The 24,076-nt window shown below is 38.5% G+C and overlaps 1 protein-coding gene across 1 annotated transcript in view; it reads left to right on the top strand.

Annotated features, from left to right (window-relative positions):
- LOC127650021 (gamma-aminobutyric acid type B receptor subunit 2-like) overlaps positions 1-24,076 on the top strand; it is a 343,063-nt gene that overhangs the window by 229,250 nt on the left and 89,737 nt on the right. Inside the window, exons 5-8 of the mRNA XM_052135134.1 lie at positions 5,858-5,923; positions 6,164-6,352; positions 6,881-7,123; positions 16,123-16,183. Of these exons, the coding sequence (XP_051991094.1) occupies positions 5,858-5,923; positions 6,164-6,352; positions 6,881-7,123; positions 16,123-16,183 (559 nt within the window). The remainder of the gene's footprint in view (positions 1-5,857; positions 5,924-6,163; positions 6,353-6,880; positions 7,124-16,122; positions 16,184-24,076) is intronic.

The following is a 24,076-nucleotide window of genomic DNA, read 5'->3' as shown; positions in this document are numbered from 1 at the left end:
TGATACAGCACATCAAATAAAACAGAACGTAGGTGTCTTAAGACACATTTTAAGAGTTAAAGTTATAAATAACTTGACACGGTTTGCATTTAAATGTCAGAGATTTCAATATGAACTTGAACAGTTATCATTAAATTTTTCTAAAAACCAAATGATCTGAGCTGTGCTATCATCATCCCCTGAGCTTAGAAAGAGCAACTTCTGAGCATTAATATTTTCCAATGGACAATACAGGTTTAGCATTGGCTGAATATTAAAGATAATGCTAAAATACTCAATAAATGTTAAATACTGTAAAGTATATCTTGGTTTGAGAAATATATATGTGTGTGTGTGAACTCGAAGGCTCATAAACATGTGAAGTGGAAAGAAATGCCACCATTAATTTATTTGGGGACTGTTCGTTATCTGAATATTTGCAGTTTTGCACTTTGCAATTTCGAACTAAAGGTTTGTTCTCACATTTTTTGCTGAGTCTTTTTTTTCCCCACAGCATTTTTACACTCACCGTGAAACTATTATGACTTCTATTACTTGCCTGACTTAGTACCTCCATTATCACAATTCCCTAAATGGCGGAGAACTGCTGAACAATTGTTTCTTCAAAATCTGCAGGGTCAGATTTTTCACAAGTTGAAACAATCTCTGCATTTTTTTTTTTTTTACCACATTGGTTTATATTTCACATTGGCACAGCTTGAACTTACAGGACTTGGGGCAGCAGCTAGCAGCTTTGCCAAAGAGTTTAGGGACAAATTCAGTAGATGTTTATGTTCTAATTATATCAACACATGTAAACAGATGTTTAGACATCTTGGTAGCTTGGAATATCCCAGCATGATTTGAGAATATTCCAAAGAGCATCTTGCCTGATCTAGCCTGATCTCACAGTGAATTTGGAAACAGTAGGTTGAATTTTCTTGAGCTGAAATCAGTCTATGCTTACTGGGTGAAATGCCCACAGATGAGCGCAAAAGTGAGTTGTAAAGTGAGTTATTTTTAGCTGTAAATGATGTAATGCAGTGAACAGGAATGCATATTTTATTAGTCAGTGCAATAAAGATGTAACATTATATATGAAATGGAACCTCTGAATCGTGCTCATCACTGATTATGCGAATGTGATACTTCTTGGTTTCAACGTGGGATGAGAACTCATGTCTCCCACACTGCTGACACAACACCATATCAGTGGCGTCACAGAATAAGGTGAACATCAATGAACCAATGCAAATATGTCTGATGGGAGTTGAAACTTGTCAGTAACTGCATAATGTGGCCCATCCTAGGGTACTGGAACTGTCGGAAGTAACATGCCGTCTTCCCGTGTGATCATATTTGTGGCCTAGAAATAGAATCTTAAATAATTCTCTCATTTAATGTCGAAACATTTCTAGTTACTTAATTTTTTTAAATCTCAAAACTTTGCTTGTTTCCAGTATAAAATTTTAATCCCTGATTCTCAATTTACGTAGCAGCTCAATTACTTTTTTAGCTTCGCTGTATTTGTTGTAGGTGGCCATTACCACAGATGAGCGCAAAAGTGAGTTGAAAGTGAGCTTTGTAACAAAGGTCTGTATAAAAAAGCAAAGCTAATGGTGACTGAGGTCTTGGGGCATTGGCATGGATCCAGGCTGCATTTTGCCAGGGTGGAAGAAGCTTGTGGTTGCCACAACTCCAGGACAGCTGGAGCCACATACACAGCTGGAAGGATTCAGGTTAAGTGTCCATGCTGTCGGTAAAAGCAGTAGGCTTTCTAATGGCTGCTGGTTGTGAGACAAGATGTTCCTGACCCGAAGTAGTCTGCCCCTAAAAGGGATGTGGCAGTATTCCACACAATAGCTCCAATCTCTCAGCATGCTCTTTAGCTCTGCTAAGGTGCACAGGTGATATTGTTGCAAATGAGAAGTCAAAGAGACACATCTGAAAGAAACTGCCACAAGCCACACACAGTTTTGTGGCCCCATACATTTGCAAAAATCTAAATCTAAACAACCTCAACATTTGCTGAAAATCAAAATTATTAGTCTTTTTTCAAATTGAGTGAGGGTGTTGCTTAAAAAAAGAACATATTTACAGAACTATTTGCCAATGGTGTATGAACAATTTATTTGTTTTTCCTTTGAATTAAGTTTATTTTCCTTATTACTTTGGCAAATAGCTTTTCTTGTTCAAGAGTCTTCAAATCTTTTGACATTTCTACTTTCAAGTAAATGTATCTTTTTGTTCTGAGTTTGAATGGGTCCCTGTTGTGAATACTGCTTACAGTCAGTGTTATCACTTCACCAGCTTAGAGCAGGTCTGGGATCAGTTTAAATGTATCCGCAGTGATCTTGCCTGTAAACGCTACTGGTTTCAGAGCTGTCAACAAATCATTAGCCCACCCACTGGAGTCATTATTTTCTCTCTGGCTTGAACAGGATAGTTCTCATCTTGAGCAGCTCATTAGTTGTGCATGTTAAATGCTCTACCCTCAGCCTTCTACTTGAGGATGCCGTCCAAAAGGAAATAAGATTCAGAGATGATGTCTGAAACTTGCCGGTGGCCATTTCAATATCCCAGCAGCTGTGTCAGTCGTTTGATTGATGAGACTGCAGTGCCCCTCAAACAAGTCTGCTTGACTTCCACCTGAAATTTATGTTGGCATTTGGCAGATTCAAAGGCAATATTGTTAAGAGTGTGGAGAGGAATACTGAGATGCAAAATTAAAAACATCTCCCTAATGAAAAAAAAACACAAATAAAACAGCATAGATGATCACCTATCAGCATATGTTGTATTTTAAATTCTGGTCTACAACAAAGGATCCCTGTTTGCTTGAGTTTCAACAAGGCTTTTTGGCTACCTTTACCAGCAAGAATTTTTTGTTTAATCAGTATTACCAGGGAAACCATACTGGTCAACCAGCTAGCAAGTTATGCGGGTGAACAACATGATTATATTGGTCCACCAGCCAGTGGCGGAGCCAGGAGTTTTTCACAGGGGTGGCTGGGCAGGGGCTTGTGCACAAAAACAGCAATTGCGAGTGGGGTGGCCAATCACCCCCTAGCCACTACCACCAGCTATACCAGCACCAAAATATCTTAAACCAGCCTAAACTAGAATTGGAATCAGCTATGCTGGACCACCAGCTGGACAAGCATCAAACCCACACCAACCGTCATAAACCAGTTTAAACCAGCAATGTTAATTGGGTCCACCAGCTAGACCAACATTAACCCAGCATAAACCAGCCTTGACTAGCAGTTGGATATACTGATCCACCAAATAGACCAGCAAAAAACTAGCCTATACTAGCATGGGAATTGGCTAATCTGGTCCACCATCTAGACCATCATAAACCAGCATAATCCAGTAGAAACCAGCCTAGACTAGCATGTGATCGACTATGCTGATCCACCAGCTAGACCAGCAATATACCTGCAATAATCATCATAAAGTGACTAAGACCAGCAATGGTAATTGGGTCCACCAGCTAAAGGGAAATGGCTGTGGTAATCAGCAATGCTTGTCCACCAGCTAGACAAGTACCAAACCTGCACTAACCAACATAAACCATCTGAGACCGGGATGAGAGTTGGGTATGCTGATCCACCAACTAGACCAGCAAAAAAACTGCAAAAACCAGCCTATACTAGCATGGGAATTGGCTATTCTGGTCCACAAGCTTGACCAGCAACACGCCTGTACTAACCATCATAAACCAGTTAAGAACAGCAAGGCTAATTGTGTCCACCAGCTAAAGAGAATCGGCTATAGGAAACGGCAATGCTTGTCAACCAGCTAGAAATGTACCAAACCAGCACTAACCATCATAAGCCAACTGAGACCAGGATGAATATTGGATATGCTGTTCCACCAGCAAGACCAGCACCAAACCAGCATAAACCAGTCTAGACTAGCATGGGAATTGGCTATGCTGGTCCACCAGCTAGTTTCAATCTGTATTGTCAACAGAATTAGAATAGCCCATAGCAAATGACAGATGCGTTCAGAACATTTATTAGTTCCCATGGATTCAGTCTTTGCATGCTTCACACAGTCTTGATAAGCTTAGAGAATGACTGCTTGAGCTCCAGATCTCCTCAAGTGTCCCGCGGAGATGTGTGTCACACCTATTCCCATCCACTTCTCCCTCCTCTCTTGTCTGCCAGTGTGCCATGGACAGTGTTGGGTAAAGTACTCTAAAAAAGTGATTAATTACTAACTACTAATTACATCATCTACAGTGTAATTAGATTACTGTACTAATTACTCTGTCTGAAAAGTAATTGCATTACTTTTTTACTAGTTACTTTCTAAAACCCTTATCAACCTCGACCAGATGAAAAATACAAGGATAGACATGAAACTGTTTTTCTTTCAAATAAATTGTACAAAATCAAATAAGTTATTTATGTTAAATTAGAAAACATATATTTTAACATTAGACGTTACATTTTTATTTTAAATTCACTATTGTTTTATGTAGAATTGTTCTTTAGTCTATACAGTATTTAATGCAATTATATCAGAAGTAACTGTATTTAAATTACTGAAAAATTAAGTAAATTCGTTTTTTTAACGAAAAAGTAATTTAATTCCAGTAATTAATTACTTAGTAATGCATTACACCCAACACTGTCCATGAAGTGGGTGAAGGCCGCTTGCAGTGTGTAATGCATATAGATCCAGCTCCAGTAATAGATTGAACCTCAGCGATGCAGAACTGGACGAGTTGGCAACAAAATGCTATGAAGTGGTCTGAATTATTCAGAGACTCAATCATGCTGCATGTATGCTGGATACAGATTAAGATCTCTCCTTCTGGATATGAAACAATTCACACAGCTGACGCTAATGTCACTCTGTGATAGATGGATTCACTCTGCATAATATAGTCTCACCCAGCAATGCTATGCATCTTAGCTGTGTTTTCCGAAACTTCTAACGCAATTCTTGCAGCTCTCGGAAAGGAGTCAGGCTGCTCTGTGTTCTCATGAAAGGCTTGCTTACTACTCTTTTTATTTTAGGGCTTTTTTGTTGATGAGACAGTGAGCAAACCTACTGGAAATGATAGGGGGGGAAAGGCCTGGGACCTGGGATTAAAACTTGGGTCAGCCACATACAGTATAAGAAGCATCACACAATATGTTGAAGCACGTGCACTACCCACTAGGCCATGTTTCTAACACTTCTTTGATTTTGTTGTCTTAGTGCAAATAGCACTTGTTTGCCCTGATATCAGTATTATTAATTGTGTTTTGTGTAAAAAGGATTAGCAGACGTTTTGGGACATATTTTACATGTCATGGAACAGGATTGTTTACATGGAACAGTTGCTTGTGGTTTCTTTTTTCATTTATTTCATTTGACATAATTAGTGTGTATTTTACATAATGCTGTACTGTACTATAATATTCAATATTTTTACAGTCATTTTAGGGTTTGTTGGCATTACATCATCGTGGTAATGAAGTTGTAAAACTGGCAATAACTTTATACATAAAAGGCTTGTGTAGTGTGATAAAAAAGTTAGAAAAAAGTGATTTTATCACACTAATGTCCTGTGGCTATACTTTTGAAACAGTGTGCATTTTAATGTTAAAAATGTACCCCCATTCACTTCCATTGTAAGTGCCTGACTGTAAACCAGATTTTTGCTAGAGGGACTTTTGCTCAGGGGTAAAATTATGATAATTTTAGATTGCCCTTTTTGGGATTTGATCCCACAACCTAATGGTTAACATCCCAAACCTCTGACTCTTAAGATCTTTTGAAAATGACATTTATTCCATCATTATATCTATTATTCAGGTCTCATTATTCCCTAACCATTAACTACCTCTTTAATTCCATTCTTTGTCACTCTCTATAGGATAATGATGTTCGGATCATCATTGGCCAGTTTGATGAGAACCTGGCTTCCAAAGTCTTCTGTTGTGTAAGTCAGCCAGCTCCAAAAATAGTTGTATCTTTTTCATCATAAGCTACAGGTACAGCTGATGGTTACAGGTTCAGTCTTACTGAAAAGGTATTGTAGAATTGATGAGATCAGCAGACATCTTTAATATGCAGGAGATGTGCTACAAAAACATAATTTTATGGTCAATACAATTTGCACTTGGTTCTTCTGCAGACAAGGTACATTTCTGATAAATCCCTAATTTGATGTGCTTTCCAGGCCTATAACCTGAACATGTATGGCAGTAAGTACCAGTGGATCATCCCTGGCTGGTACCAGGGGAACTGGTGGGAACAGGCGAACTCCACAAACTGCACTACTAAGAAGCTGCTGACAGCCATGGAGGGCTACATCAGCGTGGACTTTGAGCCTCTCAGTGCCAAACAGGTTAAAGGAATATCAGGAAGGGTGAGTGTCTGAAGTAATGTGTGATCTTAGATACCTTGCCAAATTAAATAGTTTCGCAATGTGAGCTTTTCCTACTTATCGTAACTCAGTTGAAAGTACCAGTTTAGATCATCATATGTTTTTTAATGCTGGTCCAGGCTAGTTTATGGTGGTCTCGCTGGTTTACAATCATAACCAAGCTGTTCATGAGCACAACTTAGCTGTTGAAGTTTGTCTTCAAGCATTGTCTTTCTGATTAAGCTGTTTGACCAATGTAGTCTTTGGTTAAGCTAGTTAAAAAGCTTGATTGGGACACCAGTACACCAGCTTCCATGCATGGGGCTAGCATCCAAAACACAACATATGTTGGTCTTTTCAGCAGGAACTTCTGTTGCTTCTAAATGAAAATTCCTTTAAACCAGACTTACTGTCTTGCTATACTCAGTTTATTTAGTGAATTTATTAATGTGCTATTTAAAACCCACACCAACACATTAGCAAAATTTAGACACATTTTTAGACAGCACTGTTGTATCTGTATGTTTTCAGACACCACATGAGTACGAGAGGGAGTACAACCGGGAGCGAGAGCAGAAAGGGGTGGAAGCCAGCAAGTTTCATGGTTTTGCATACGATGGCATCTGGGTTATAGCAAAGACCCTCACCCGTGTCATGGAGCTCCTCAGGCACAAGGAGAGGCACGACATGTACCACAACTTTACAGTGGATGACCGTGAGGTGGGCAGGATGGTCCTGGACGTCATGAATGAGACCAACTTCTTTGGAGTGACAGTAAGTTTGCACTTTGTGTTTGTGTTCTTAGATGTTCTATAAATCTAGTTTTAAACAAGAACATTCCTGCACAAACATTTGCAGGATAACGTACGTGAACTCTTTGGATTTACCTAGAGTCTGGAGCAGTTTTGTGCAGAGTAATGATTAAAAGTAGCAGTAACTCTTTACCGCTACTTAAAAGTAACTAACGTACCAGTAACACATTTTTTCAGTTGCCTGACAGTAGCCTAGCTGTTTTTAAAATAGTATAGCTTTTCCAATAACTGGCTACTTTTCCCAATGAGTAGTGGTGTAGTATTACAAAACGGTACATTGCACACAGTCAACAGTCAACTAAGGGAACTGAGACAGCAATCAAACACACTCTCCTAGAATGTTTTTTCTTTCTCAAGTAGTGTTGGGAATTTATTCACTTTCATATATACTTTTTCAATTCAGATTTGATTCAATATTTAATTAAATTAGTTAAACATATTGCCCCCTTATATGGCTTCAATGTGGTTATCTACTTTTTGTAGTTTGTGGTGTACTTAACTACTTTTTCAAAACGGTAGCTTGACTAGTTTTCTTTGCTAGTTAGATTATATTTTCAAAGTAGCTTACCCAACATTCATTAATAATATTAAGTGTTTGAAACTCATTTGTTACCTCACACAAACAGCACATTTCCCATTTAAATCAATGCGACGAGATTGAAGGTGTTGTTTACCCTATAAAAAGCACTCACAAAGTTTGAGTTTGCTATTTACAAGAATTGCCATATTTAACTGTGACTTTATGGATCCACAGTACGTGGGGGAAAACATACAGTCCAAAATACATTTGGAATGCTATTTAAACATGAAATATGTGATCTCTTTAGGGCCATATGCAGTATATAAAAGGCCACCTGGGAATCCTGTAAGCTGTACCATGATAAGCTACTGGCATAACAAGTGGCTAGCAAGATCTGTGTGTGTCATTGTACTTTAAGCTGTCAAGTGAAATTTCCTAAAGCTAAAGTATTGTGAAGGTCCATTTCATGATTGCTAAGTCAGATTGCTGGAGTCACCGTGAAAGGGAGAGATTTTAGTGCTGCAAACTGCCTGTGAGTGGGAAGACAGGGAAAACATTTCAAAACGCAGCTTAAAATTTGAGGCCAGTTACTCTAACATGCAATGATATAGAAACACAGAATGAGATGCAGATAAGAGGAGAAAATATTTGGTATGCAGGGGGTGTCCTGTCTGCAGACATCACTGAACGTGTGTACTGTATCTCTGTGTGTATGTTTGTTTATAAGAAAACTGCTGCAAGCTGGCAAAGTGGAGAATCAGAGAGCGCAAAAAGAAAGCAAGTCAGCAAATCTATGTTATGCAATGCATTTTCTCCTTAAAACAATGAGAAAAAGATCTCATATTGCAGTAAATGTTGTTGGTTTGAATAAAGAATAGAGGTTAATGGGCATTGTGAGTATAAATATGTCCTCCAGCCCTCCATCTTGAGCTTTTATCTAGTAGTTATCTCTCATGTGTGATGTGTAGCAGAGTATTCTTTATGGTTGCCCAGGCTGGCAGCAAACAAAGCATGTGCCGCAAGACCTCAGTATACAAGTTTATTGGGGACGAAGTAAAAACAAACAACATAGGAAAAGGAGAAACTACTGCTGGAAGAGAATTTGTTAAAGGCACAGTTCACCCAAAAATGAAAATTCTGTCATAATTTACTCAACCTCATGTTGACTTACATTCTTCTGTGGAACACAAATGGAGAAGTGAGAATATCCGCTTGACTGGAGCTTCAAAATGGACAAAAAAGAAGTATCAGGTATAATGAAATACATCTTGGTGAAGTCTTCATGATAGCTTTGTGATTCGAACAGACCTAACTTTATTTCATGACAGTTCATTAGAGAAGAAGCAATATCAGCTTTATGAGCAAATAATTTTTTGGAGACGAAAGTGCACACCGTTGTATCAAAGAGATTTGACTCAAAAGAACGAATGTTCATGAATCGAACACCGCTGCTTCTCTCATAATTCAAACCAGCTTTGTTAACCGGATAAACTGGTAAATGGGTATCAGTGTAAATTACATAATTTTAATTTTTATATGAATTATTCCTATAAAAGTAGTTGTGAGGTGTTTACCAAATCATACATAAAGGTTTGTATGATTTGGTGTTGAGTTGGAGTCCATCTTAGTCGAGTTCAAGTTAAATTGCAAGACAGTACACTCACAATTATAGAGTTTTGTAAAGTAAAGGGGATTCTTGGGACTGGGCCTTGGAAGTTTTAGTGGCTAATTTGATTGGATATGGAATATTCATGATTTGTGTTCCTGACCTCACTTACCTCTTCCCATGCAAGCTAAATAACTCCAGAGATTTTCCAGAACACAGTGTCGTTAAACTAGATGATATGCAATTTGACTACAGCAAATGTATTTAGAGGTTCCCAAGGCCCAAGTTTTCCTCCTACTTATGGCTGGATCTGTTGCCAACAGAATGAGGAGTTCTAGCTTCTGTAGTGGAGCTACAGATTGAGTGCCAGCATGCCCAGAATGTGGATCATTCTGAGTTAGAGGTGGAGGTGCACTATGCTCATTCGGATAGAGGAGTGTTTGCAACTGTGGCAGTAGTTTCTAAAAGCAAATACAAAGATTATATTTGACACTATTTACTTGTATATTATTAGAGCTCTGCAGTGTTTCCTAGCTGTGGTGCTCTGCCGCTGCTGTGCTGATACCACAGTAAAATAAATATTTTAACCCAATTGAATGTGATTGATTAAAAATAAATCATGTGCCACAAAATAATGGAAAGACAGAAAATCTTTCTATTGCATTGTGTTTGCTGGCTGCTCATAAACAAAGATACAGCATGACCAGTGTGGTCCGATTTAAGAAAGAAAGACTTTACAGCTTACTCACATACTCAACCATTAGTTATTCCTTTTAGTCATGACCAACTCAAAATGAAGCAAGAACTCATACACTTAGTCATTGCACAATTAATAGACTGTTACCATTGGTACATCTCAGAATCATAAACAGAATGAGCTTTATTGCCACGTATGCTTACACATACAAGGAATTTGTCTTGGTGACAGAAACTTCTAGTGCACAAACAATACAACAAGACAGAGATAATAAAAATATGACTATAAGTATATAAGATAAGTATATATAGATATATAGATATATATATATACAACATTTAGGTCCGGTCCTCGAATCTGATTGAACGAGAGAAGTTCCATGAGCACTGATGGTCTGACACCATCAGTACTTGGACGCTTCACACATGTGTGTATCACTCCACTTGTGTTCGTCATCCTAAACTAAAGTGTAAGATCAGTGCATATGTGTTCAGAGCTAATGTAGGCTATGTGTCTATTATTCTATTTTTATCATTTATAAATATATATATATGCTATATATAGCTTGGCAGAGGGGTCATTGGAGGTGCAGTCATTTGTGTACAGGGAGATGAGTATTGGGGAGAGCACACATCCCTGAGGGGAACCAGTGCTGATCTTACAGGTGCTGGAAGTGAATTTCCTCATTTTCACTAGCTGCTGCCTGTCTGTCAGAAAGCTGATCCATTGACAGACAGAGGTGGGAACTGAGAGCTGGGTTAATTTAGTCTGGAGAATAGCTGGGATGGCTGTTGAAAGCCAAATGGCAGTCCATAAAAAGGATCCTTGCATATCTCCCTGGTCTGTCCAGATGTTGCAGGATATAATGCAATCCCATGTTGACTGCATCATCCACAGACCTGTTTGCTCGATAAGCAAATTGAAGTGGATCTAGAAAGGGTCCAGTGATGTCCTTCATGTAGGCCAACACCAGTCTCTCAAATGACTTCATGACCACAGAAGTCAGAGTGACTTGTCTGTAGTCATTAAGTCCTGTGATTTATATACAGTATGATCTATATATACATGTGGAATATTTCAAAGCCAAACTTTTTGCAAGTGTATTTTGCTCTCTTATACATGTCTGTATGGTCGGTCTTACAGTGCCATCATGATTTGCTTGCATCACCTTCCTCACCTCTGCCTACTACCCCTCTTTTGCAGACCTGAGGGTGGCTTTCACACCTGTGTGACCTCAAAAAGGCCCCCTGTGCCCTGCTTATACACACCTCTGCAAAGACTCACACACACACAGTGATAAAGGTGCCACCAACATGTTTGACCCAGTCTCAACAACCCACACCTACTGTGCTACCATAAGTCTATTTTCAGCCTATGGAGGTGGAGCACTATTCTAATATTATAAAACTCAAATAAAAAAGGCAGTTGGGCCAGAGATAAGTTGCATTTGAACTTAACGTGACTTACACATTCCTATCAATCAAACATTTAGTTCCAAATTTTAAGGGTAGTGTTAGTGCTGCAATTGGTTGATCTGTTAATTATGTAATTTTAGCAACAACCGAGCTCTGCCTTAGAATTTGACAAAAATAAGGTGTCTTAGGAGGCATCTTAATTAAGTGACCAGCATTCGCATCAGGAGTGCACCTATGATGCCTCCAGAGGCAGCTCAGTATGTTTTGGAACAGAGCTTATTTGTTGGGAAACATGTGATTTATAATCATATTGCCCCCACTAACCCCCTTCAAGAGGACCCCTTGTCATCCTGTTGCCACAGACAACAAGACTTGTCTGGTGAAATAAAGGTAAAAGAAAAACTTCCTGACTATAAATCCTAGTTATGTGTTTGAAACTGTTTAACGTGTCTGGATATGCAAATGTTGTTTTGGATTCCAGGGGTTTATTTTGAACGCAGTTCTTCTAGCATAGTGTTTAAACAGATAACACTAAATTGCAATGCTATAATATGTGTTGTGAAGGCAAGCATTTATCCAGTGCACCTACGTCAGAGCATCTAAACAAAGCATCACACTGGGACAACTGCAGCCTGCTCAATATTTTAAAAACAGCAATTTTTAAAGATGTGATTGTTCTGAGTTGCCTTCCATGGTTTTAGTGGGCTTCAAATTATTGCCATGGTAATGCAATGTGCCTCTTACCTGGTTTTTTACTGGGGTGAATGATCCCAAATCCTTTTAAATGGCTCATTAGGCAGCTCTGGGGGTAGGCAGACAAGCAAACTGCATTTCCTCTTTGATAAATAATGAGCCAACTAGATAACATTTTGATTCAATGATGGAGCTTTTATTAACTATTTACAGTGCATCTGGAAAGTATTCACAGAGCTTCATATTTTTCACATTTTTTTAATGAATTAAATTCATTATTTTCCTAAAAATTCTACAAACAAAACCCCATAATGACAACATGAAAGAATATTGTTTGAAATCTTTGCAGATGTATTAATAATAAAAAACGAACATAGGTATTCACAGCCTTTGCTCAATACTTTGTTGAAGCACCTTTGGCACCAATTACAGGCTCAAGTCTTTTTGTGTATGATGCTACAAGCATGGCACACCTATTTTTGGGCAGTTTCTCCCATTCTTCTTTGCAGGACTTCTCAAGCTCCATCAGGTTGGATGGGGAGCGTCGTTGCACAGACATTTTCAGATCTCTCCAGAGATGTTCAATCGGGTTCAAGTCTGGGCTCTGGCTGGGCCACTCAAGGACATTCACAGAGTTGTCCCGTAGCCACTCCTTTGTTAACTTGGCTGTGTGCTTTGGGTCGTTGTCCTGTTGGAATATGAACCTTTGCCCCAGTCTGAGGTCCAGAGCGGTCTGGAGCAGGTTTTCATCAAGGACGTCTCTGTACATTGCTGCATTTATCTTTCCTTCGATCCTGACTAGTCTCCCAGTTCCTGCCGCTGAAAAACATCCTCACAGCATGATGCTGCCACCACCATGCTTCACTGTAGGGATGGTTTGGCCAGGTTTCCTCCAGACATGACGCTTGACATTCAGGCCAAAGAGTTCAATATTTGTATCATCAGACCAGAGAATTTGATTTGTCATGGTCTGAGAGTCCTTCAGGTGCCTTTTTGCAAACACCAGGTGGTCTGTCATGTGTCTTTTACTGAGGAGTGGCTAATTATTAATGGTATTATTTAGTTTTATTCTCATAGATGCATTTCATCTGACACCTCTTTTCAGTGTACTTTTTGCGTATTATTTGAACAAACCCCTAACACTAAGTATTAAACTTTGCCGTGTAACCTATTTTAGGAGAGGTGAGCTTTTTTACCTGGCAGACAACAACAAAATCAGAAAAATCACCTAGAATTGCAATGAAGCCATATTTAGCTACCTGAAAATTGTAGAGACTTTGAGGTGCACTCTTATACAATAAGTTGGGCCAGTAATCAACCACCCAGATTACACTAACAACACCACAACCACAACAGGGCTCGAGGCTCGAGAATTGACTCGAGCTCGAATACCACCCCGGACTTGTTGAGTTATTAATGAATAGATGGGAGGAGTTTGGGTGGTGGAGGGATGCTGGAGGAATCACCGCAGCATGGATGTAAGCAGCTGTTTATATATGCTTACTCTGGTGATGTGATTGGTCATATTAAATGAACATGCTCTTCCCGAACTTTGTTATGAAATTATATTTCAGTAGTTCTTAATTTAATGTAATCCTGCCATGAGGATAGTGTAAACATGTTGGCTCACTGTCCTTGGAGGAGGGTTCAAGGATCTAGAATTGACCCGAGCATGAATACCCCCCAAAAGAAGCCAAGAACAGGCAGCGAATCACTAGTGTCAGAGCTTTGTGAAACATGGAAATCAGTGTGTTTGGAATTAGGAATATTCCTCTGTTTGGAAGCTCATTGGCATGATTGGAGTGAGCTGGCAGTTTGTGCCCCGTTATGCTCTGATTAATATAACAAGCATATATTGTATGCTATATGGAGGTGATATACACCAATGTGCAGGGCAAGGATTAATTTGATAGGAAGCATGATACCTATAATCTAGTGGTTCTGTCATAAAGCATGCATAAAATGGTATACCGTACAAAAGACACTATACGAGACAGTAATAATCATACACACAATGTCCTGGGGATATGTATGTTCATTTATAGCACAGGAAAGTCTGTTTTATGGGCTTTATGTGTCTTTCCTATGGGGGAATGGTGTGAATTACTCTCCTTAGCTTTGCATGTGGCTACCCTCCCCCACCTGGAATGTCTCTGAGGTCCACTTGCTGGACCAGTGTCAGCAAAGGGAGAGTAAAAGCTGATAATGATCACTGGGAGAGCAGACATCTTATAGTCTGTTTGGGTCTACTTGGACCTTTGCTTGTTATGGTCTTAAAACGTCTGTTGGATTATTAATAAAATACTGAATGATTGTGTGTCTGATTGGTCCAGATGCTGCAAATATATGTAACTTCTGTGAAGCAATGTCAGGATTCATGCTTGTATGTGCATACGTACAATATCATTTAAAGTTGTGATTTGTCATTAAATTAGAAGGCATCTGAAACTAAGTACCAAGATGAATACTGTAGTCTGATATTTATTTAACTTAAGTGTATGGTTTGGAGATGTGTAGATTGTTCTCCAATGTGATGCAAGTAATTCAGTTAACTCTGTATTACTGGCATGGGTTGACTCATCTTGTTTTGACAAGGACAGATGATATAATTTGGAATTTGTGTCTGAGAACTGGATTTAATAGATACTATATGTGCGCAGTTTTGCAGTAGTGTGGTGAATAAATATGACTTATTTATATTGAAAACCTGTTATAAAATCTACGGAAAAATTTAAATATTGTGAGGATGAAGCAAAATGTGAAGCTAAATTATCCAGCACAGATTTCAACCCTTTACTTTAAGCTTGAGTGGAGCGCAAGTTTATGACATATTGTTGAAACTCTTTAAAGTCGTACAGCAATTAGGTTCTATGGTCAAGCTTGTTAAGAGTTTGTAATCCAATGATTCAGGCTAAAGTAGATAAGACTTGTCTGTAAAATTTAAATGATGGATTGATTTCTCCTGTGTGAAATGTTTGTCCTGGGCAGGAGGAGAGAAAGTCATGTTATAGTCTAGAGATGAATAGAAGTTTGTAGAAGTGTTTGCTTCATAGTTATCGGAACTGTACGGTGAGGTGAGCTCGAATGCTGCGACAAGGCGAGACACGTTTGCGGAATGTTTCATGAACGAGTTGGAACCAGAGTGCTGAGCTGAATTCGGCTCAGGTCTGTTCCGCAATGAGCTGTAGCATGGTCAGATTGAATGATGCTACGGCAGCGAGCTCACGATAAAATGTCTGCACTGATTTGGAAAGATGTTTGTAATTAGATTAGTGGCTGTTTGAAATTAATTTCACCCCTGTGTTCCAAATGTAATAAATCACACTCCGAAGGGCACTTTAAAGGGAGAACAATCATGATAGTAATGTTGAAAGGTAACTTCACATTTAATTTCTGATTATAAAGGCTTAAAAGTGAGTTCCAAATTTTTTGAGCCCCCACTTCTTAGCCCTCCAAATATCTCATGGTTTATGGTAAAGTCTTCGAAGGGAATAGGGCACGGGAACGATCATTGAATGGAACACGCCCTAAACTAGCTGCATGTTGAGGTAATCAGGCTGAAAGGAATCACCTGTGCTGGAGAACCGGATTGAAATGCTGGAGTGAGTTGGAATGATGTTTTAATTAAATTGTTAATCTTTTGATTCCCACACATTCAAATAAAGCTGTAATAGAGCTCAAGTGGCATGAAGCCGGAGCAGCACCCATTCGCGGACGCAGCTTCACGCTATAGGGTGGAAGAATCGGATGAGAGGATTTCTGTACGGCCATAGGGGGCTGTACAACAGGTTTACAGTGAAGCAGTGGTCTGTGCGGAGGCAGCCTTGAAGCCAGGTCTGCTTTGGTTAGGAAAGATGAGAATAAAAGAAAGACAAAAAAAGTCCAAAGTGCAAAAATACTTTATCTAACAACTTGCAATAAATGGCATGTTATTAATCATCTTAATTGTCGAATCTAGACTTTTGCACACTGTCTGTTTAAAGTGTTTTAAGGAGTTGTTTTGAGTGTTGTTTTGTGTATGTTTTTGCAGGGTCAGGTGATGTTCAGGAATGGGGAAAGAATGGGGACTATAAAATTCACCCAGTTTCAAGGTAAGTCCATTAGATGATCATATTGTTCACATAACAACTTTTTTTTACAGGAAATACTGGATTAAGTTCAGGTGCTTCAGTCAATGTTGATCATTCTCAATACTTAAATTAAGTAATAGAAATAGTTCACCCAAAAATGAAGTGAAAATTCGTAACAGTCATAATAGGTTTGTATGAGGAACACTCATACAAACCTAAGGACTTAAATTCTGTAGCTACATACTGAAAATGATCCACTCTGTTGTTGCTCTCAAATCAAATATGATGGCCAATGACATTTGGTCACAAGATACACAAGAACATGATGTTTGGCGTTAATGTGCCATTTTTATAGTTCATAAAACTGTTGGAGTCCATTTCTGAGCTTTAGACTGAAAGACTGAAATTTGGATCTGTTCCTCACAAAAAGCTATTGTATGACTTTGGAAGAATTGGGATATTGTGATTAAATCATAAGGGTTAATTTTAAGAAAGCTGGCACATTGCAAAAATAACTCCTTTTGTGTTCTACAGTTAAAAGAAAGTCATATATATTGCAGGATAAAACAAATAGTTAGTTTATGATTAGTTTTAGGAATCTACCAGCATTCACTCCACCATTATATGTAGCGACTTGCTATATGTGGTTAGTTTTGGAATTACATTCATTCAACAATTATATGGAGGGAATTTGCATGATGGTTAGCTTATGGTTTTAAACATATGCCTGCACATTTCCCATCCATAAATGCAAGAAATGTATCTCAATAAGGGAATTAACGATTGATTTGGGGAATATTACAAGAAACAAGGTTTACGTCCAATCAAAGACTTTGACCAGCGATGAGTTGATCAGACTGTAAAATTAATGCTTACAGTAATACTACTTTCATGGCCATTGAAAATGATATCCCGAAAAGATTGAAATACTGTTTATGAGCATGTAGATTTTAGGATTGACAGATTTAAAGGGACCAATATGATTTAATCAAATACAGAGTTAACTTCTCTATGAATACAAATAACACTTTATTAGTTCTGACAGAAAATGAATAGAAATGGTTAGTAACAGAGAACAATGAATATATGTTGGGTCTATAGACCTTGCCTTGAACCATCTTCATTTAGGTTTCCTCAATTTAGATCAGTTGCTTAGTTATCTTATGAAACACCATCAGTTTCAGTGAAAGTTTGGAGGTTTGTACTTGAGTAAGTTGCATTACTTTGGTTCTTTGGCTAGGTCCGTAGAAAGTCCTGGTCTGTTGCATTGATGTTTGCACAGGGATTCTGATCATGGATGGATTATGGAATGATAAGACGGGGCTTCGAAAACGAGGAGTTAGAGAATGAGGAAACCAGCGAGAGGGCCTTGTGGTCTCATGAGAGTTTCCCTTGAGAATTAACGTGATGGTAACATAACTCATCTGGCTGGAACAGTAGAATTAATGGGGGTTGTCCAGGCTGGTCTTTTAAACCATTCGGTTTGTTCACCCCAAAGTTGAGAGGCATGTGGTCATCTCTATTCTCCCCTCAAGACAATTTATTTACGACCCATTGTTTCCAGTTCCCCACTCAAAAAGTGATTTTTTTTTTATATTTGGATAGTAGTGAAATAAGCCAAGTCCAATGTCCAGGTCAAATGTTCACGAATTAAGCTTAATGTGAGATAGCAAGCCAGAAACATGCCTCATGATTATTATAATAATTTAAGTGTAGAGAGTTTTTTATATTGAAGAACAATGTAGGCCTTTGTTCTGTGATTTCACAGGTTTCCATGGCGATCATAGGAGAGTCCCTCAGCAAATGGCCTTATATGTGATGAGTTAAGTTGGGGGTTTATCTCATTAACAACAAAAAGGAGAAGGGTTTTGTTGTGCTTTTCCCAATTCATTTCTGTTCTTAAGGCAGTTCATATTTGCCAGATGTGAGAAATTCAGACTTCTTGGCACCAGTCCGTTGTTAAATCGTTCTGCATGGAATTTTTCAGTTTCTCTTAGATTTCTTCCGTGTCCAAGCACAACAACATTTTGAATAATATGAGGATATGAGGGTGAGTAAATTATGACAGAATTTTCATTTCTGGTGAACTATTCCTTTAAATGTATCTCAATCCATGAATGTAATTTTGCAGGTCACATACAGAGTCCTTGAGACAAATATCTCGGCTGAACATTTGATCAGCGTTTGTGCCATACATCACGTAGATAGCCTGCATACACAGTGGCCACGTCCGTGTCATCCTGTAGTTTAATTGGGTCAGTGAATTCCCTTGCTTGGGCCTTTATGTGATTAATCTAGTATGTGTGTGTGTGTGTTTCCTGAGGGCAGGAGAGATTAACTCTGGTTTGTGGGATTTAATCTCAGAGCAGGGAATTCCCTCTCACATCCCTGCACCGCTTTAGGCCAACATTCCCACCCTCTACAGTCTTATCTGTTTTGGTGCAGAGGTTTCCCCCTGTAGTGTGTTACATCACCACTTCAGACTGCAGTTGTGAGAAGGCTGTAGGATTGGAAATGCTGTTTGGCTGAGGGGTGATTGAACTGTCTGTCAATGTGAAGGCAACTGGCAGTCAGGGATAAATAATGAAAAACAGAAAGGGGGACCTATTATCAACAGTACACTAGAGAGGGCTTCCTTCTGCACTGTGAGAACAATCACTAGAGACTCACACTATCTCAAGGCACTGTCATTCTAGGGCTCCTACTTGCTTTCTCTCTTGGTGTTTCACTCTATTTTTTGCACACACATCCTTTGCACATGCATTCTTTCACTTGCTAACTCATTCATTCATTCGCTTGTTGTCTCAACCATTCATTCACTCTCTTATTAATTCACTCAATTTCTCATTTATTAATTTATTCACTTTCTCACTTATTCACTCACACACTCACTCACTCACTTATTCATTAAATTCCTCACTCACATGCTGGCCCATTCACTCATTCATTTAGTTTCTCACTCAATCATTTACTCGTTTTCTTATTCACTCACCCACTAACTGTTTCACTCATGGCTTACTCATTCACTCACGGTTGCTAATTCATTTATTCTCACATATTCTCATCCATTCACTTACTCTCATTTGTTTATTTACTTTTTCATTCATACATTCATTCATTCACTTTCTCACTCACACACTAGCTCATTTATTTATTCATTCACCCAGTTTCTAGCTCATTCAATTACTCGTTTTCTCATTCACTCACTCACTGAGTGGTTCACTTTCTCTCAATCCTTAAATCTCTTTCGCTCTAATTCATTCACTTGATGGCTTATTCATTCACTCACTCACTTACTGTTGATAACTCATTCATTCACTCACTTTCTCACTCATTCCTTCCCTCTCTTACTCTCATTCATTCACTCACTTACTTCTTCATTCACTCTTACTCTCACTCTCTCATTAACTCAGTTTCTCACTCATTCCTTCACTCTCTAACTCCCACTCATTCATTCACTTTCTCACTCACACACTGGTTCATTAATATATTTACTCATTCCCACTCATTCATCCACTCAGTCATACATTCACTTTCTCACTCATTCCTTCACTCTCTTACTCTCATTCATTCACTCAGTCATACATTCACTTTCTCACTCATTCCTTCACTCTCTTACTCTCATTCATTCACTCACTCATACATTCACTTTCTCACTCATTCCTTCACTCTCTTACTCTCACTCATTCATTCACTCACTCATTCACTCATTCACCCCCATCCATCACTGTTAATGGATAGGAAGGGATAGCCCAGGCTAAATATTTAAAGATGTGCTGATCCTCAATTGAGCCTGTCATCTATCTTTAGAGTCCTAGTCTGTCAGCTCCTATATCACACCCTCTGCCACCTCACACCAAGCCATCTGGCAAGACACTCAGAGCCATTTTAACCTAGATATGGTGGCGCTGACAAGCTTGTGTGTTTTTCAAACTGTCCTAGCAAATTTTCTTTAAATATATATAAGTATTATTATAAGGATAAGTATTTAAAGGATAATATTCTCTCATACTGGCCTGCAGACCATGTACACGATACTCTGACAACACCTAAGCATTCACAGTCAATGATTCACCTGACACAGCAAGAGAACCTAAAGCAAAAACAAATATGGTCGAAGTCTAATTAAAGGAGGTCTAGAAGTAGAATTAGCAGTTGTAGTGGTTAAGATGAGCTTGCTGGCAAGAACACGTGTTACTTAAATAGTAGTGGTTAACACGTGGTTGGGTTTGTATTACATTTTTAGGGTCATGGTTTTGGTATGGTTAGGTATTTGCTTTGTTTATATATTACTGCCAAATCCAAAGAATACTCTATTTGGTAAACACATCAAAAGGTTTCCATTAATAAATGCCATGGTTTTACAACAGTAGCCATAGTTGTGCCATGGTATTTGTAGTAAAATCATAGTAACCACAAAATCAACATGGTTACTGTCATGGTTACAATATATAGTAAAACCATGGGTACTTAATGGAAACAACAGGATTACTGTTATAAAACCATGGTTAATTGTATTAAAACCACCTATTATTATTATTATTATTATTATTATTATTATTATTATTATTATTATTATTAACCTGTTTCTTACAAGCAAGAGTGCTGTTTTACTGAATACAAATGTTCTTCAATGTTTTAATGTATAATATGATGCTCTGTTTTGCAGCTTTTTATTTGACAAAAATATGACCAATGTTGTGTTTAAGATTATGCTCTGAGGATCTTTAATAAAGCAGTTCCTTAAAGAGTAATTGCTCTATTTTCATTTGATTAAAATTTGTGATTGACTGGACAACATTTTGATGATGAAATTGAAATGAAACTTCAATTTGAAATTGCAAATTTTGAATTTGAGAAGAAAAAATATATATATATATTTTTAGAAAAATAAAACTGATTTCATAGGGTCCTGCTTAAAACACCTGAGGCAATTTTTACTTAGTTGAGAAACCCTTGAGAAACATTGTATTTTTGTATGTATTATTTACATTGAAATTTAACATTTACAGTATATAGACTAAAGGAGTGTGTTCTAAATGATATTACCTATTTTTTCTGTGGATATCAAAATTGGTATAGAAAATCCTGAAATGTTACTAGCATCGGTACCGACTACTGAAATGTTGGTATCATGACAACATTGGTCATGAAATTATATTAAAAGCATTTATGACTCATCCAAAATTTTGTCTCTTAACATGGAATAATGATTAATCCTGGATACTTAACACCTGCAACATTAAACTTTTTCATCTGATAAGAGTATATGTGTTAAAAGAAACTAGTAAACACAAGCACATAGGCACATATATGAGCCATCAGCAAATTTTGCAACTCTATTGACTGTTGAATTAAACACCATGCATCACAACTGCCAGCGAGCATTGGTTCCCATGTTTCAGGAGTTATGGTGGGTAATGACAAGCTGGCTTTTGGCTTTTAGACCTGTCTATTACCTTTGAGGCAAATATGTGAGTGTACTCCTAATGTATGTTATGAACACATTCATAATTCAGATGGTATTTAAAATATTGATGACTCATCTTGTATGCAGAGACATATACATATTGTTCATAATGCTCTCAAAAATGGTAAAGTCCCCTTCCCCTAATACCATCCGCAACTAGCTAGCAATAGTAAATAGTAAACATTATTTTTGCTGGGCTGTGATGCAAATGCAAAGCCATTGAAATAAATTAATGACTGATGTGATGTGTCCTACCCAATATCCTGTTAGGGAATATGTCAAAACAGGAAGATATTTTCATTTGTCATACTGTTTCATTGGGTCTTTATTTTTTTATTTATTTTTTTATTTTTATTTATTTATTTTTTTATTGCAAATTAACAAAAGAGTAACACATACAAGGGAGTGAGACACATATACAATACAGAAGAGAGAAAAAGCACAAAAACAAAAACAACGAAATACAAAACAGCCCAACACAGTCATCGATAAAGTGGTGTATGTAGACAGATGAGATCCTTTCTGTGACACAAGTATAGATAGGGGCAGTCCGGTAGTATCAGTATATTTTTAGTGAGGGTATTAATCACCCCAACAATCACAACAACAACCGCAATATATTAATATTAGTGGTGATAGTATCAATGATAATATTTATAATGATAATTTATGACAATAATAGGAGCATTAGCTCTAGCAATCTATAATAATAATAGTGACAATAGTACTAATAACAATACATTTAGGTCAGTCAATAATGTCACCGTACCTGCTCTAAACTCTAGGTCAGGGGGCTGATCCACAACTGCCAATGAGCTCCACACAGATACCGACACCTCTCCTCTATTCAATTTCATTGGGTCTTTATTACTGCAAAGTCAAAATGAACTATGCCAACACTGTTCCTGTGAAAAATGGCTTTTAAGCTTTTGATTGTCAAGCAAAATGTGAATTATCACATTTTCACGCTCTATTTCTCTATGAATCTTAGCACTGTTGAGCCTAACCTGTCTCATGCAGGGTTGGTCATAAGAGATCTTATTTCAGTCATAACTCAATTTTTACAAGTTTATCAATTTTACTTTTGCATGGCAGAATATAACTAAATGTCAAACAACATTTTTGTGATTGGTGGCATTTAATATGTAAGCTGTTTACCCACAGTTACAGTAAACATTTTTAGTATAATCAGCCCAGAAACTGATGCTCCCAAGTGTTGAATGATAATGTTCACTGTCCTTAAGTAAGTTGACATATTAGTAAGTTAGTAAGTCTTGTTCTGTTTAAGATTTATTGACACTAAGCTTTATTATACTGCATCTATGAATACATAACCTCAAAATACATTTAGCCGCCAGCACAAATATTGTCTAGGTTACTGTTGTAACCCCCGTTCCCTGATGGAGGGAACAAGGCGTTATATCGATGTAGTGACACTAGGGGTCTCTCTTGAGAGCCTTGGTTGCCTCTGAACTTGAGAAAAGGGCGATGAAAAATTGGCAAAAAGAATTTGCATGTCCCTCCACTGGACATACGAGTACAAAGGAAGCCGCAATATGGCTGTTCATTCAAGTTTTGCACTCAGGAGCCGAGAACAAGTTTCGGCCGTTACAGCGGTTGGTGCAGTGTTGTGGCAAGAGGGACACAACTTCTATATCCCTCCATCGGTGAATGGGGGTTACAACAGTATTCTAGATGTCCCCCTTCTGTCACTCACTCAACGTTTTGTCAATGTAGTGACAATAAGGGTCCCTATCCAATAACGCCATGATACTGAACCGTGTTACATGAACTGCTGATGCAGGTGTGGGTCCCATGTGGCAAAATGGCAAATGGAAGTGTTGTGGTGGTAGGACCTGCCTGGTGAGGGAGGAGCTCTAAAAACACAGCGACCGGGGGCAGAGGGAACTGCCCAAGGGAGACGCAGCACCATGGAAAATTCGACACAGGGGGTTACTGTGATAACCGACACCTGCGGAGCACCTATTCCAGTACAGAGTAATTAGTACCCGTAGTGGGTCTGGTCAGGAATTCCTACGCCAAATCCCCAGAGGGCTAGGGTGGAAGGACATCCAGGGAGCATGAGTTTGTGGGCTTGCCTGGGAGTAAGAGCACACTTGTTCGCCTCAGAGGAGGGGAAAGGCGCTATGCGCAAGCGGTACACAAGGTCAGCTGGTTAGCATATTACCGAGTTTTATATACTCGGACCTGACAAAACATGGGACGAGACCAACTCAATCCAGAGATTATAGAATCTCGCAAATGTATTGGGTGTTGCCCAGCCCGCTGCTCTGCAGATATCTGCTAGAGAGGTGCCGTTGGCCAGTGCCCACGAGGATGCCACTCCTCATAGAGTGTGTTCGAATCCGCAAGGGGGCGGACACGGCCTGGATCTGATAGGCCAATGCAATGGCGTTGACGACCCAGAAGGCAAACCTCTGTTT

This window comes from Xyrauchen texanus, chromosome 10, assembly GCF_025860055.1.
Source record: "Xyrauchen texanus isolate HMW12.3.18 chromosome 10, RBS_HiC_50CHRs, whole genome shotgun sequence".
NCBI classification, from domain to species: domain Eukaryota; kingdom Metazoa; phylum Chordata; class Actinopteri; order Cypriniformes; family Catostomidae; genus Xyrauchen; species Xyrauchen texanus.
The sequence above is the reverse complement of the archived record's forward strand: the minus strand, read 5'-3'. Positions and strand labels throughout refer to the sequence as shown.